The 15,738-nt window shown below is 44.4% G+C and overlaps 1 protein-coding gene across 1 annotated transcript in view; it reads right to left on the reverse strand.

Moving 5' to 3' along the window:
- Positions 1-560: 560 nt before the first annotated feature.
- SRCIN1 (SRC kinase signaling inhibitor 1) overlaps positions 561-15,738 on the reverse strand; it is a 67,662-nt gene continuing 52,484 nt past the window's right edge. Inside the window, 1 exon segment of the mRNA XM_078156014.1 lies at positions 561-3,925. Coding sequence (XP_078012140.1) covers positions 3,791-3,925 — 135 coding nt within the window. The 3' untranslated portion in view covers positions 561-3,790.

The raw sequence follows: 15,738 nt of genomic DNA on the forward strand, positions 1-15,738 counted from the left end.
ATAGCTAGTTGACTACCAGAAAACCTAACCTGAGATACCAGCCTTGAAATAGACTTCAGGAAACCATTACTGAAGACTAGAATTATTGTTAACAAAAGGCCGACAAAATACCTCGTGGGTCATTTCAGGACCCTGGACAGCCTAAAGCTGAGGAGAGGAAGCATTCTTTCTCCTGCGGGCTAAGACCAACACAAGACCCCAGAAGTCCTGGGCAGCACCCAAGAGCAAATATATCACAGTCCAGTGCCACCAGGGAACACCTGGGAGCCTACATCTGGAGACAGAAGATGATGTAAGTTCTAGGAGGGACTTCAGACATCACCACCCCTGGAAATGATGCCAAATCAATTCTGTCAGGCTAGCTTGTGAGGAATGTGCCAATTCAGAAATTTGTCCTTAGGACTCTTCTGTTGTACCTTGTGTGGTTACACCGGGTGACAGCAGTGAGATTCATGATCATTTACAAAGGGATGGGAAATCAGGGTCCTCTCAACACTTTCCTGTGCCCTAAGGAAGGTGGAAGGGTGAAATAACCAGACAGAAGCCCACAGAGGGGGAGATCCAGGAGACGAAAAAGAAACAAGTTTTATTAAAGCCCCAAACGCTTGGCTAGAAAAATCAAAAAGGAAAGATGAGGAAGGACATTAAAAAAGAGGGAGGGAGAGAAAGACAGAGACAGAGAGAATACAGCAACCCTTTTCCATTTAGAAATTGTCATGTTACACTGACAGAGATCACAGAATATCCAAAGCAGCCAATCATTGCTACACCAACATGAGCCCGTTGGGGGGGAGGGGGAGCACAGAGCTGCCCCAGCCCTAGGAGACCCCACTCAGGGCCCTTGGGGTGCGGCTCCTGTGGAAACAGCCTACTGGGGGAAGGACAAGGAAAAGAAAATGCCCATGCGAAAGCCACGGCACAGAAGGGGAGAGAAAGGGGGAGGAGGCCCCCCCCCAGACTTCTTAGATTTCTTTTTGTCAAGCACACACAGACGGACAGCAGAGAGTGCGAGCAGTGAGGCGCATGCAGCAAGCAGGGCGAGAAGGGCAGAGTGGGAACGTGCTGCGAGCGGGTTTGGCAGAAAACAAAACTTGGCAGGGAGGCAGGGAAGGGGGTCTTCATCTGGGGGCCAGAAAGGGCATGGGATTGGTCTATCCCCTTCCCTTGGTGAAAGCTTTGGGACAGGGGTAAGAGGCGTGGGACACAAGCGGATGCACAAATGCACCAGGTTCATGTACAAGCATGTAGATGGACACATGCGCACTCACAGGATCATGTACCTCCCTCCTTCCCCTCCATACACACAAAGTTGCAAGGAAGGGGAAGAAAGCATCCTTGATCCCCCCAGAATCTCCTTTTAGCCAGCAGAAATGCTGGGGAGGAGAGCAAGGGTGTCTTTCTATTAACACATCTGTCCCCTTGCCCCTTGGCTTCACACAGGCCACAAAGGGACGTTACACTCTAGACAGTGACAGTGGGCAACACACTTGGCCTCCAAGGAAGAGGGACAGGAGGAGCGCAGGCTGCGGGAGAGGTCAGGTAAGGGTGGGGAGGGGCAATGATCCCCATAGGGCAGGAAGGGTGCAGTCTGGGGAGGGAGGGCACTGAGCTCCAAAGAGTAGGAAGGAAAAGTCAAGGCTGGGGGAACAGCTTGGGGGGGGGCAGATCCACTCCCTAGGCTAAGGTGGGGGAAGGAGAAGGGTGTCTCTGTACAGCCAAATTGAACCAAACCAGAAGTCAGACAAACCTGCCTCCCCGACCCTGGCCTCCCGGCCCCCTCCCCCGCCAAACAGCGGCCAGGGAGAGTGCTTAGGTTTCTTTTTTTTTCCCGTTTTTTAAATATTTATATATATTTATATTACGTATATTATATATATATATATATAATATGTAAATATATTTTTAAAACAATATAAAATGTTAAGACACTTCACTTAAATGTAAAGAGTTGCCTGCAATTAAAAGTAATTGCATCATTTATGAGGTTCCCCTTTTTTCCTTTATATTTTTTTGTGGAGGGTGGGGTTCAGGAGGGTTCAGTTTTTGTGAGTTTTTTTTTCTCTTCTATATTATTCTTCAAAAAGCCTCACATACCTTCATACAAAAATGATCCCAATCTTGAAAATAAGAACTAAAAAAAAAACAAAAAGAAAAACAAAAACCCAAACTTCAAAGTATAGCCCCCTTTGACCCTCATCCTTTCTCTGTGCTTATTCTCTCAGGAGACCCTGTCCCTGGCTGAGCTGATTGCACGACCTTGCCTCATGAACTTCCTGTGCTGGCACTAATGTACCAGTTGTGCTCCAGATACTGGGGGAGAGGGTGGGAAGGGACCTTCTTCTTTTCTATTCTAGGTCCACTCCCCCAGCTTTCATTCAGTCATCCATCCCCACTATCCTGGACCCTGGGGCAATACTAGGTTCTTCCAGTTCAAGACCTACTTAATAGTCTTCAGGACACCTTAGGATGGGCCCAAATACTCTACAGGGCCCTGGACCAGTGCAGTTCCTAGACTGGTAAGGCCTGGGCACTGGCTGGCTGGCCAGTTCCTTTTGTGGCCACCATGACCCACATTGGGGGGAGTCCAGGGATTCTGGACCCATGCTAGTTTCTCTACCATTTCACTACTTCCCTGAAAATTCCTATATTCTTATGGGGGAGAGGAGAATCAGATAAACTTCCTTACCTTCTTCTTCTCTTTCTTGCCTTCTCTCATTGCCTAATCTCCCAGATTCCCACACAATCTGGCAACACCCCCTCCCCAGTACCACTTCAGATTCCCAAAGCCATCTGTTTCCTGCTGCCTTCCCCCCTCCTTTTACATAAATTAATGACATTTAAAGTGCTAAATTAATAAACTAAAAGTAAAGTCCCTTCCTGGGGTGTCCTCGCCCCCAGGGCAGTGTCCCCTCAACACTGGACTGCCCCTGCCTCCAAACTCACAGAATCCAAAACACTCCCCCTCATCCCAGCTCTGGACTCGGTGGGTAGTTCCTTATTGCCAGTAAAGGGCAGACCTCATGTGCTCTCCCTTTAAGACACGGACGCCGAGGCCTCCCTGCAGCCCCTGAAGCTGGGAGTTCCATCTCCAGGCCATTCATCTTGGTTTCCAATGCCTTTTCCAGGAGGAGAGAACCAGGATAGCAGCAGTGACAGATTAACAGTCATGTCCAGAGGTCAGACAGTCAGGAGGTGTTGCCAGGGTCTCTCCTTGTCCCCCCATCTCTGAGCCCCCTCATTAGAGCTGGGTCCAATGTCCAGTTTTTCTCCCACGAAGGTATCAGGGTGGGAGAGGGGGTACCTTTCACAGCTCCAAGTCCTCATGGCTTGGAAATTCCTGACATGGGTCGAAGTTCATTTGGAGCAGTATCAGGAAGCCAGAAGGGAGTCAGGAAAAAGGAAAGGGGAGGCAGGAAAAGGGAGGAGAGGATGGGTGAGAAGAATGTGGAAGTGCAGGATGGTGAAAGAAGAAATTGGGATAGAAAATAGGAGAGGATGGTGGCCCAAGAGGAGACCATTCCAGGACAGAAAGGGATAGGTGGTGTGTTTGATTTTCATTTTTTTTTTGTTTTGGCTTTTAAAAAAAGGTCATTAAAAGTGGATTATTTCAAAAAATCAAAAACACCACAGGGGTGGGGGTAGGGCAGCTAGAAGGTGGGCATAACTGCAGCAAATCCTGTTGAGATTCTGGAGGAAGGTGTGTTGGGGGTGGGGAAATGAAGGGAATATGGTGAGAGGTAAGTAGAAGGAGGAAGAAGAGGGGAGGAAATGGGAGGAAGAACATAGGGCTTTAGAAGGAGATGGAGGAATTCCTTGCCCCAAAGGAAGTCAATACGGGGATGGAAGTTCTGGAAGCAGAGGGTTTTTCTGAGACTGGGCTTGAGGTCTCATTTGACCCGCTCACCTCTTTAGATGGTCTATTGACCTGGAAAAAAAAAGCAAGGGTCAGTGGGGCTGAGGGCCATGTTCTGTGCCTCCAGGCAGAGAAAAATCCCTCTAGGCATCTAGGAGAAAACTGTCTTAAAAAGAAATGGGGCAGAGGGAAGTCTGGAGAAGGAAATTCCTGGACTGGGGGTGGGGCTGTGCATACAGATGTGTGTGAGAGAGAGTGTGTTGCTTGGACAGAAAGTTAGAGGAGCTAGTAGACCAGGAAGAGAGTGGAGCCTACTAAAGGAAGGTGAGAGAGGAGGAAGTAGGTGGGACAAGGGCAAACCAAGCCCAGAATTCCCAGAGAATTAGGGGGGAGGGGCAGGAACAGGACATGGAGAGGGGGAAAGAGGCAGGGAAAGGGAGGAAGAAAAAGTGAAATGTTAGCTACGGTGCAAGCAGGCATCCCTACTTGGGGCAGCACGAGTTAGTCCAAGTTGGGAAGTTGGGGGAAGAGAAGACACCGAGACTCACTGTAATGACCTGGGGGAAGGACCAAAGTTAGGCTTCACTCTGACAGCCCACCTACCCAACTCTGCCCCCTCTCCTTGGCCTAAGGTCCAGGCTGAGTAAGGCTCCAGAGACCGTGACTTTCAATGACCCAAGAGAGAGGAAATTCTTCCATCTTCTCTAGGAAATCTCAAGGGACTAGCATTGAATCTAGTTGAGTTAATCAATAGGTGTTCACTGATTAATGCAACTACCTTTTGCCCCTTCACAAAACCTAAGACATGTGTAATACTAAGGATGTCAGCAGAGCTCATCTGTGTGAGCCTCCCATCAGATACAGGAGTATTTAGAGTCCCCTGGGGTTCCCAACCTAAAGTACACACACCTCTAGGGAATACAAGAAGCTTGTCAAGGGAATATGGGGAATACTTAGCAATTAAGTGTATTATCCTATTAGAGTTAAACTCTATTGTATTTCTTGTGTGAATAAACATGGCAAACTCTTGAAATTATTTCCTTTCATATTGAGTAGGGGACAAGGGAAGGTTTACAGAAACCCAAATTGTCTGGGAACCAGAAAAGGTGAAGAACATTTTGCCCAGACAGAACCCCTGATGGGTTGCGCCCTAACCACTAAAAGTGACTCCAAAACCGTGTTCAAAAGATATCCTTAAATTGAGCTGAAATTTGCTTTCCTAGAACGGCCACTCATTTGTCCTAATTCTGCCCTCTAGTGTTCAAGGAAAACTAATTCCTTTTCCACCTGACAGCCTTTCAAATCTGTGGAAGGTTATCATGTTCTCCCCCTAATTCTTCTCCTCTTCTGTAGGCTAAACATTGCTAGTATCTTCAACTGTTTCCTGTGTGATACATTCTAGAAGGGATACTTATTCTAATAGGGGTTGACTACATGATGCATGAGGTTCCTTCAAACTCTGAAAGCTTATGAATTCCCTCACCATCTTGGCTGCTCACTTCTCGATGTACTGGTCCAGTTTGCCAATGTCTTCCATGAAGGCTAACACCTCAAACTGAATACAATACTCCAGATGGAATCTGACCAGAAGAGAGTACAGGATGACAACCATCTCCCTGGTTTTGGATATTATTCCTTCCAATAATGCAGCCTAACGTTGAATTAACTTCTTGAACTTGTAGACAACAAAAACCTCCAGGTCTTTTTCACATGAGCTGCTACTAAATTTCACATAAACTGCTACTACCTCCCGAACCTGTATGTTTTAAGCCCAAGTGTGGGACTTTACATTTATTCCTGTTGAATTTCATCCTATTAGTATCATCCTGCCAACCAATACTGTTGAGATCAATTTGAATCCTGATGTCATTTAATGTATTAGCTATCTCTCCAAGATTGGTGCTGACTCCAAAGCCAGATATCAGTTATGTGGATTCATTTAAGTTACTGATAAAAGGTGTTGCCCCTTGGCACACCATTATACCTTCTACCAGAATGACATAGGTCCACTAATCAAGCATAGTTAAGTTATATAATTCAATGTCAAAAATGTCATGCCTACATTTCTCCATTTTGTCCACAAGGATATCATGGGAGATGATTAAATGCCTTGCTTAAATCAAAACATTGATTATTATGACTGTGGCTTTTACCTGATCTAACACCCTTGTCATGAAAGGGAATGGGTATATTTTGGCTGTGGGACAAAGGATAAGAGTGCTGGTTTAGAAACCAGGAGGACCTAGGTTCAAACCCTGCTTCATACATACCAGCTGTGTGACCCTGGGCAAATCACTTAATTTCTCAGTGCTCTGGACAACTAAGACTCTAAGTTGCAGAGAAGGTACATTGGTAGAAGGAGCTTCCTCACCTGGGAGCTCCCTATGCCAGTGAAATCATAGGTCCAGTTCCTCCCCTCAACTTGTTCTCAATCAATCCATGTTACCTCCCAGTGATCAAAGCATTCTAAGTCAGTGAGTGGTTCAATCTGGGGTCTATGGGCCCCCATCATGGGTCAGTAGATAGATTTCAGGGGGGTCCATGAACTTAGGAAACAAGTTGCATTTTTAATTTCACTATCTTCTAATTGAAGTTTAACATTCTTTCAATGATGAATTAAAAAAATCTAATAACATTATCCAGAGAAAGGGTCTATAGCTTCACCAATCTTTCAAGGGTGCCAAGATACAATAAAGTTTAAGAATTCTTGTTCTAAGCCCTTATAAACCATATGCTTAATAATTCATCTTGCATTTTTGACATCAAGCTCATTGGCCTATAGTTTTTTCCCTATTTTGGAAGTCAGAAAAACTTGCCCATCTCAAGCCTTCTTGTTCTTTGTGTTTTCTCAGAGATTAACTGCATGACTCCATGATGGAATCTACAGGTTCCTTCAGTTCCCTGGGATGTAATTCATCAGGGGCCTGGAGGGCTGAACTCCTTTAAAGCAGCTCACTGCTATCTCCTCTCATAACTTTGGATGCTGAGTCCTAGAACTGTGATCATTTAATCCAACTCCCATTTTTTTTCTTACAAAGAAGAAAACAGGGCAGCTAGGTGGCACAGTGGATACAGCATCAACCCTGAAATCAAGAGGATCTAAGTTCAAATCCAGCCTCAGACACTTACTAGCTGTGTAACCCTGGGCAAGTCACTTAACCCTGATTGCCTTTAAAAAAAAATCAAAAAAAGAAGAAAAACAATAAGGATGAAAGAGGTGAATTAACTCGTCCAAGGTCACCTAGCAAGTGGATGGCAGTACCAGGAGTAGAACCCAGGTCTTCTCAGTCCTCACATGTTTTTGCAACACCATGATATTTCCATTTCCCTCTCATCCTATTTGTTCAGCCTTGTCCACTTTGAAGAGCCTTCTCATTGGTGGGGAAGCAGATCAGGAGTAGGGGAGCTATGCCTAGGCAGTGGTCCCATCCTCTCTTCATCCTTCATCTAACTTCAAACTGGCTTCAAAGAGCTCTTTTCCTTCCCTTTACTTTCTTCTAAAATTTCAGCTCAGGATGAGCTTCTGCCTTTCTGACCTTGTTCTTGTAGGTCTGGGCCACTCTTCAGTACTTATCTTTGGTTATGTGTCCCTCCTTCTAGGTTTTGTTCTCGTCCTTTAAAACGCTGAATTCATTAGTAAGATCCCAGGGCTCACGTCGCTATCTTTAGATTTGAAGCCTTTCCCTTTTCCTTTGCATAAGTCATTTGTGATGATGGTACCAGGATTTTGTTTTTAAACAATCTCCTAGCCCTCTACTTTTTAGAGGCATGGGCTGTCAGATCATACTTACTTTAAATTTTTTTTTTCTTTGAAATCTGTCTTCCTAATATAACAAGTGCTTCTGCATCACTGTTTCATCTCTGTTTCCACAGGGGGAAAGAGAACGTATGAGACGCTGGGAAGTAAAACTGCCAATGTTCTCTCCAGGGCAATCGATCATCCAACTGACATTTATTAAGCACTTACGATGTGCCATGGGAGGGCAGCTAGGTGGGGAAGTGAATAGAGCACTGGGCTTGGAGTTAGGAGAATCTGAGTTCAGATCTTGCCTCAGATACTTAACTAGCTGTGTCACCTTGGGCAAGTCATGTAACCCTGTTTGCCTCAGTTTCCTCATCTGGAGGAATAAGCTGGAGAAAAAAATGGCAAACCACTGCAGTATCTTTGCCAAGAAAACCCCAAATGGGGTCATAAGACCGAAATGACTGAACAACGACAATGTGCCACACCCTGTGCTAAGGACTGAGGATGTAAGGAAAGGCAAAAACACGGATCCCTAACCTCGAGGAGATCACATACTAATGGTGGGGGCTGGGGGGTGGGAGATGGAGGGGAACAAAATGCAAGTAACTAGAAACACACAAGATACACACAGAGTGGATGGAAGGTAATCTCCAAGGAGAAGGCAAGAATGACTAAGAATGACCTCATACAGAAGGGAGCATGTGACCACAGGGAAAATGTATGGTCTAAGACCATGCAGAGGAAGGAAAGCTACCCTATAGGACAGGGAGAGGTATGAGATCTGTACAAAGCGTACAAGATTGGCCTCCCTGCCTCCTTCTATGTTTCCCTTGGGAGCTGGCCTCTATGATTACTGTGCAAAGGATGGGCTTGTTGACTTTGGGCAACAGGTGAGATGGCTGGACTTCCCTGAAGCACCTCTGAGAAGCTTGGAAGGCAATGCATCAAATGATTCCAGGGTGGCCCACGGCACTACTGGTCATTGAGCGTGCCTTTGGAGCTCGAGGCTGAGGAGGAGATCCAGAACCTGGAGCAGAGACAAGGACCCAAGTGGGCAGAGGAGGGAACCAAGTCCTGAGGCTGGCAGCTAGTGAAGATCTTGCCAACTGATAAGCAAGGAGGGAGAAGCCTGGTTTCTCTCATAGCTCTTCCTCATTTTCTCTTTTCATAAAGAGAAACTGAGGACCCAGGCGCACACACACACCTCTCTTTATTCTTTTTCCATAAGCTGTGGGTGTGGGGAGTTCAGGACTTTCCTCCTACCAGCCCCAGAGAGCTGAGAGGGCAGGCAGCAGCAGGTTTCCATTTCTCTTTAGTCTCCTTTGCTGAATCATCAACCGTGTCACACCCACAGTGAAGTGGACCCCAAGGCTTGGGCCTGGGCCCTGCTTTTCTCTACACTGTCTCTCCTGGTGACCTCATCCATTCTTCTGGGTTCCATTACCATCTCCATGCAGACAACTCCCAGATCTATCTAGCCTTAGTTTCCTTTTGAGATCTAGTGACACCAACTAGGTGTCTTGTAGGTATCCCAAACTCAACAAGCTCCTTAAAGCAGAACTCGAAATTTTCGTTGCCAAACCCAACCCTCTTCCGAGATCACTTCCAGCTCTACCTTGGTGATCCTGTAAGTCTCTGAGTACGTGTCTCCTTCTCTCTTCACTCACACAGTCACCACTTTAGTTCAGGACCTTATCACTTCTCACGTGGACTATCACAATAGCCTCTTATTTGGACTCCCCACCTCAAGCCTCTCTTCACACTTCAATTCAAACTCCACATAGCCACCAAAGTGCACAGGTCTGCCTATGTCACTTGTACTCTTTCACTCAGGAAGCACCTGTAGGATAAAATGTGAACTGTGGCATTTAAAGCTCTTCACGACCTTCCTACCCTGGTACCTTCCTACTTTTCTGGTCCTCTCCTTATAGTCTGCTCACACTGACATTACTTGCTGTTCCTCATATACAACACTCTCATCACTGGGGTGTAGTGGATAGAATGCTGGACTCAGCATTGGAAATACCCGGGCTCCGATCCTATCTCAGACACTTAATAGCTATGTGACCTTGGGCAAGTCACCTAATCTCTCCATGACTGTTTTCTCATCTGTAAAATGAGGAATTTGGACTTGACAGCTTCTGAGGTCCCTTTCAGTTCTAAAGCTATGACCTTGTGATCTCTTTATCCCCCCATACCCGGAATGCTTTCTCTTTTCACTTCCACCCTTTCTTATCCCCGGTTTTCCTTTAAAATTCTATTCCATGTCTCCTCTAAGAAGCTTCTTCTCCCACTAGTGCCTTGGATTACATTTTTAAGCCTATTTTGTCTACACTTATTTATGGACATATCTTCCCCATTAAAATGTAGCTTCCTTGAAGATAGAGACTGATCTTTGTCTTATATCTCCATTCTTAGCACACTGCTCTTCATACAGCAGGTACTTAATCTTTGACTGACGGATTAGTTGGTTGATGGCAGAAGACAGATAGCTCCACATAGGAGCTTTTCCCCTTCCATTCTATTTTCAATAATCTCTATGATCACAGTATGTAAAGTGTCTGAGTCCTTAAAATGACAAGAGAGAAGAGCCTAGACATGGGGTGGCTAGATTAAATTCCAGATGCTTATAGCCATGGGTTCAGAGGAGTTTGAGAAGGGAATAGGCCTGAATGTCTCCCCCATCCTCCACTGGCCAGTGGAGATACTGAAGGTTTTAGGAATGTTATCTTGAGCAAGCTCCTGAAAGATTCTTGAGATCACTGAGCTGGTGGTCCAAACCAAACATCACCAGGTGAGTAATTCAGACCCTTCCCTCCTTGACTGGATACTTACTCTATTGACACATTGCTTTTTTTTTTGTGGTAGGAAAAGCTGGGCCTGAAGTCAGGAAGACTTATCTTCCTGAGTTCAAATCTGGCCTCAGACACTCAGAGCTAATGTGTGACCCTGGGCAAGTCACTTAACCCTGTTTGCCTCAGTTCCCTCATCTGTAAAGTGAGCTAGAGAAGGAAATGGCAAACCACTGCAGTATCTCTGCCAAGAAAACCCCAAATGAGATCACAAAGAGTCAAACACGACTGAAAATTACTGAACCACAAAAACAAACCTATGAAATTTTATCTTATTAGATTTGGCCCAATGTGCTAGCTTGCCAGGATCTTTGCAATGACTCTGCCATTTAATGTTAGCTAGCCCCCCCAAGTTTGTGTCATTTAAAAATTCTACATGGGTAAACTACCACTGGCTTCTCAAATTCAAAGAAGTTAAAGAATTTATGACCTGCTGAAATGAGAAAAGAGATACAATAAAGAGAAAGCTAAAAAAGAGTCTGGCTGCAAGGCCAACTCTCTGTTCACTATATTATACTTTCTAGATGTTCACTAATTATACCTTTAAGAATATGTCCTAGAATTTTGCCATGGATCTAATTTAAACTCACTCTCCTATAGGTTGCAGACTCCATTCTTTCCTTTATAGAAGAAGGAGGAGGAGGAGAAAAAAAAAGGAGAAGAAGGAGAGGGAAAAGAAGAGGAAGAGGAAGGGAGAAGAGGAGAAGGGAAGGAGAAGAAGAAGAAGAAGAAGAAGAAGAAGAAGAAGAAGAAGAAGAAGAAGAAAACGACCACACCAATGAGGACATTGGCCTTTCTCCACTCCTGTGGTACCTCTTCCATTCTCCGTAGTCTCTCAAAGATAACTGACAGTGGTTCAGCCATCAAATAGCTAACATTTAAATAGCTCTTTAAGGTTTGCAAAGTGCTCATCTGAACCCTGGAAGGTAGGTGTTATGGAGTAACTTGCCCAAGGTCACACAACTAGTAAGCATGTAAGGCTAGATTTGAATTCACGTCTTCCTGATTACAAGTCCAGCATTCTCTCCACTGTGCCACTTAGCTGCTTTTTATGTCTTCCTGTTCTTTCAATATCCACAGACGTAGATCCTCTTCAGTAGCTATCTCTCAAGATTTTGGTTGCTTCCACATCACCAAACAGCTTCTCCAGGCTGACAGTGAGAATCATTCAGATTCAATCTAGAGTAGCAATCCCTATGATCCCTTCCTTAGCTTCCTGGCAGATGAAAGACACTGAGATAAGAGGAAAGTTTATCAAGATATGTTGCTATTAGAAGAGTGAAGTCATCAGGGGTAGTCTAGACAGCAGAAGTCTCCCAGCAATACTGATATTTGCCTCTGTGGCATTTGCCCAGCCTGTATTAAGAACTCATCAACAATCTCTTCCCATTGGGTAGTTTCTAGTATACTTCCACAGAATATCTATGTCTCTTCTTTGACAACCCAAACACTTGGGTGACATTCCACCCTCTGGTTCTTGGATTTTTATGCCTTCTTGAGATACAAAGCCATTCCTATCTATCATACCTGTTTCTTTTGTAAAAAGTCTATGTTGGGCTTTTGTTGAGGGCGCAGGTGGAGGGGAGGATCAGCTAGGTGGCACAGTGGGATACAGTACCAGGCCTGGAATCAGGAGGACTTGAGTTCAAATCTGGCCTCAGATACTTATTAGTTGTGCAACTCTGGGCAAGTCACTTAAGCCTGCTGGCCTCAGTTTCCTCATCTATAAAATGAGCTGGAGAAGGAAATGGCAAACCATTCCAGTATCTTTACCAAGAAAACCCCAAATGGGGTCACGAAGAGTCAGACACGACTGAACACCAACAACAAAGGTGGTAAATGGTCAAGCCAAGATTCTAACTCAAGTGGCCCCATGTTTAGCAGGCTGTCTACTGTACCATGGTGCCTCTTTTTGGCCTAGGAAAAGACAGGGGTCATTATTCATCTGTCAATCTTCTCTGTCAAAACATATATTTAAAAACAAACTTAACATCCTCCCCCTACTCCGCACCAGTATCTCATCCCGACTTTCCTCTTTTGTTCAACAGCATCCCTGTTTTCCTGTTTCCAACTCATTTTTTTTTTACTTCTATCTCTCCCAAATGTCTCTAAGGCTTATTTCAAAACATGTTTCCGACTCATTCTTTCTCTCTCTTCTCCAACTCCATTTCCACAAATCTAATCTAGGCTCTTTTATAATGTCTCAAGTGTTGGCCCTTGGCCATCCCCTCTCTGTCCTTGCACATCCCTGGCTTTACCCTCTTTGACTTCAAGCATGCTCAGATCTCCCTCAACTTGGAAAAAAAACCCCACACCTGTACTTGACAATTTGGGGCCCTCCAGCTACCATTCTCTCTCTTTTCTTTCTTGCCTGATTTCTTTTTTTTGTTGTTGTTTGACTTTTTAGGCAATTGGGGCTAAGTGACTTGTTCAGGGTCACCCAGATAGTGTCAAGTGTTTGGTCTGAATCCGGATTTGAACTCAGGTCCTCCTGACTTCAGGGCTGGTGCTCTATCCACTGCACCACCTAGCTGCCCCTTTTTTGCCTAATTTTTAGAATACATGATCCACCCTCACTGCCTCTATTCCCTCAAAACTCACTCTTTCCTTTATGTCCTTTCAATCCCCACCATGCTATTCAGTCTGCTCTAAGGCCACTGACCCCCAACTACTGAACCCAATGGCCTTTCCTCTGTCTTCATTCTGCATGATTTCTCAGTAGTATCTGGCAGACCACCTCCTCACTTTATGTGATTCTCTCCTTCCTTAACACTATCTCCTTGATAATACATTTCACTAGTTCTGCTACATCTCTGACCTCTTCTGCTATTTCTCATTATGATTAATGATAACAAGGAGCATTATTTTTAGCACTTTAAAATTTGCAAAGCTCTGTACAAATGTTATTTCACATGAATTTGGCAACAATTCTGTGAGACAGGTACTATTATTGTCCCCATTTTATAGATGAAGAAACTGAGCCTGAGAAAGGTTATGTGACTTATGTAGGCTCATATGGCCAGCAAGTGTCTGAAGTAGGATTTGAACTCAGGTCTTCCTGATTCAAAGTCCAGTGCTCTATTCACTAAGCCACCTAATTGTCCTACTACCAACAGCCATTTTCTGAGTGTCTATTATGTGTAGGGTATGCTGGTGATATAAAGTCACTTCCACCAAAGGCCTTACGATGTAACTAGAGAAACAGGATACATAGGTAAAATAGGACAAGCATAGATTCTAGTCAATCAATGTCAAGGACCCTAAGAATGGGATAAACACTTGCTTGAGAAGTTCAGAGGAGGAAGAATTCAAGGACAACTCTGGTGGAGCTTCAGAGAAGCCATCATCATCATCACATCATCTTCTTCTCCTCTTCTCCTCCTCCTTCTTCTTCTTCTCCTCCTCCTCCTCCTTCTCCTTTTTCTCCTCCTCCTTCTCCTTCTTCTATTTTGGAGGCAATCAGGGTTTAGTGATTTGTCCAGGGTCACACAGCTAGGTAAAATCTGAGGGCCAGATTTGAAATCAGGCTGTCCTGACTCTAGGGCCACTTCGCTACCTAACTGCCCCCAGAGAAGCTTTCTGAGAAGAGGTGGGGTTTCCACTGGGTTTTGAAAGTGTAGGACTTAGGAGAGAGAAGAAAGCATTCTAGGCAGGGAGAATGAATGAATAAATGAAAAAGCATTCATGAAACACTTAATACATGTAAAGACCCATGGTAAGTACCAGGGATAGGAATAAAGAAGAGGAGGTGATCTTTGGCACAGAAACATAAAGGTGGGAAAGTGAGGCATTTTTAGAGGACAGCAACTAGGCTGAAACAAAAATTAGGTAGGGAAGGAGGAAAACAATGAGTCGGTAAAAGGTTTAGCTGGAGCCAGACTGTAGGGGATCTTAACTGATGTTTGGACTTTAGGATACGTGGTCTAAATGGTCCTTTAGAGATCAGGCAATGGGGAGGCAGTGAAGGCTTCACAACTAAAAGGTTTCATAAGTGGGAATGAGGAAGATTAATCTGGCAGCAGAATTCAGGATGGATTAGAAAGAGGTAGGGTATAAAGGAAGGAAGACCAGTGAGAAGGCTACTGTTGTATGTAGTCTAGGCACAAGGTAACCAAAATCTGAACCAAGGCATTAAGAGTACAGAGGAGAGGATGACTGAGAGACATTAAAGAGAGTGAATCAGCAAAACTTTACAACTGATCACAACAAATAATGGAATGGCTGGAAGCATTTTGATAGAGGCAGGGTGTGGTATGTAAAAGATGATTCTGGGGGTTTCAGCCTAAGTGACATTTCCTCTTCCATGTTAGTACCTTGGCTTATTCTGTGCCTCCTCCTCTTTGGAAAACTCTCCCCCAACCCCTCTACTTATTTGAAGCCTATCTATCTTCTGCAAAGGCCAGCCTGAGTCCCTGCCTCCTGGATGAAAATTCTGTCTGACCTCCTCTAGATCCATGGGGATAATAGCTGCAGTTTTATCTAGACCTTTCTAACATATAAAATGCTTCTCTCTGCTATCCTCCTCCAGAGAAAGAACTGATAAATAGAAGTATGCTTAGTATGGTTTTGCATATACAAATATATTTATGTAGTAATAGGTAATATAATAATGTAAAAATATATAATAAAAATTATATCTATAAATAAACATATATCTGTATATATATGTTTACATCAAATGGTGGTCTTCTCTGGTGCAGGTGGGGAGGGAGGGAGGGAGATAGTTTGGAACTTAAAATGTAACTAAAAAAATAAATTAAATTAAATTTTTAAAAACGCTTCCCTCACAACAGCCCCATGAGACAAGTAGTATAGGTATTGTTATTTCCATTTTACAAAAGAGGAAACTGAGGCTCAGGAAGGCAGAGTAACTCACTCAAAGTTTTATAGCAAGTGACAGGGCTAGTACTCAAAAATCCAGGTGCTCCATACTCCATATCTGGTGTAGAATCACTAGGGCTTCATGCAACACCCATTGTAGCTTTGGGCACATCATATACACTACTTAGGCTGGTTAATATTTGTGTTGCCTAGATTCTGAGCCCCTGGGCAGGGCCAGGGTCCTATGCTCCTCGTACCTCCTTGGCACCTATTACAGGGGCCCGGTATGCAGTGGAGTTTAATAAGTAGGTAGTGATTGATTTTTTTCCCCCTTAATTTCATTCTAATTAAATTCACTTGCTACTTTCTCACTACTCTTCTAAAGAGATCATGTGCCATTACATAGAACAGAAAATTTAAAGCTCACATCAAACATAACAAGATTAGAGGCAGAAAGGGTGAGGATG

The sequence above is a fragment of the Phascolarctos cinereus genome, unplaced genomic scaffold (genome assembly GCF_003287225.1).
Source record: "Phascolarctos cinereus isolate Bilbo 61053 unplaced genomic scaffold, phaCin_HiC Scaffold_5;HRSCAF=322, whole genome shotgun sequence".
In the NCBI taxonomy this organism is placed as follows: Eukaryota; Metazoa; Chordata; class Mammalia; order Diprotodontia; family Phascolarctidae; genus Phascolarctos; species Phascolarctos cinereus.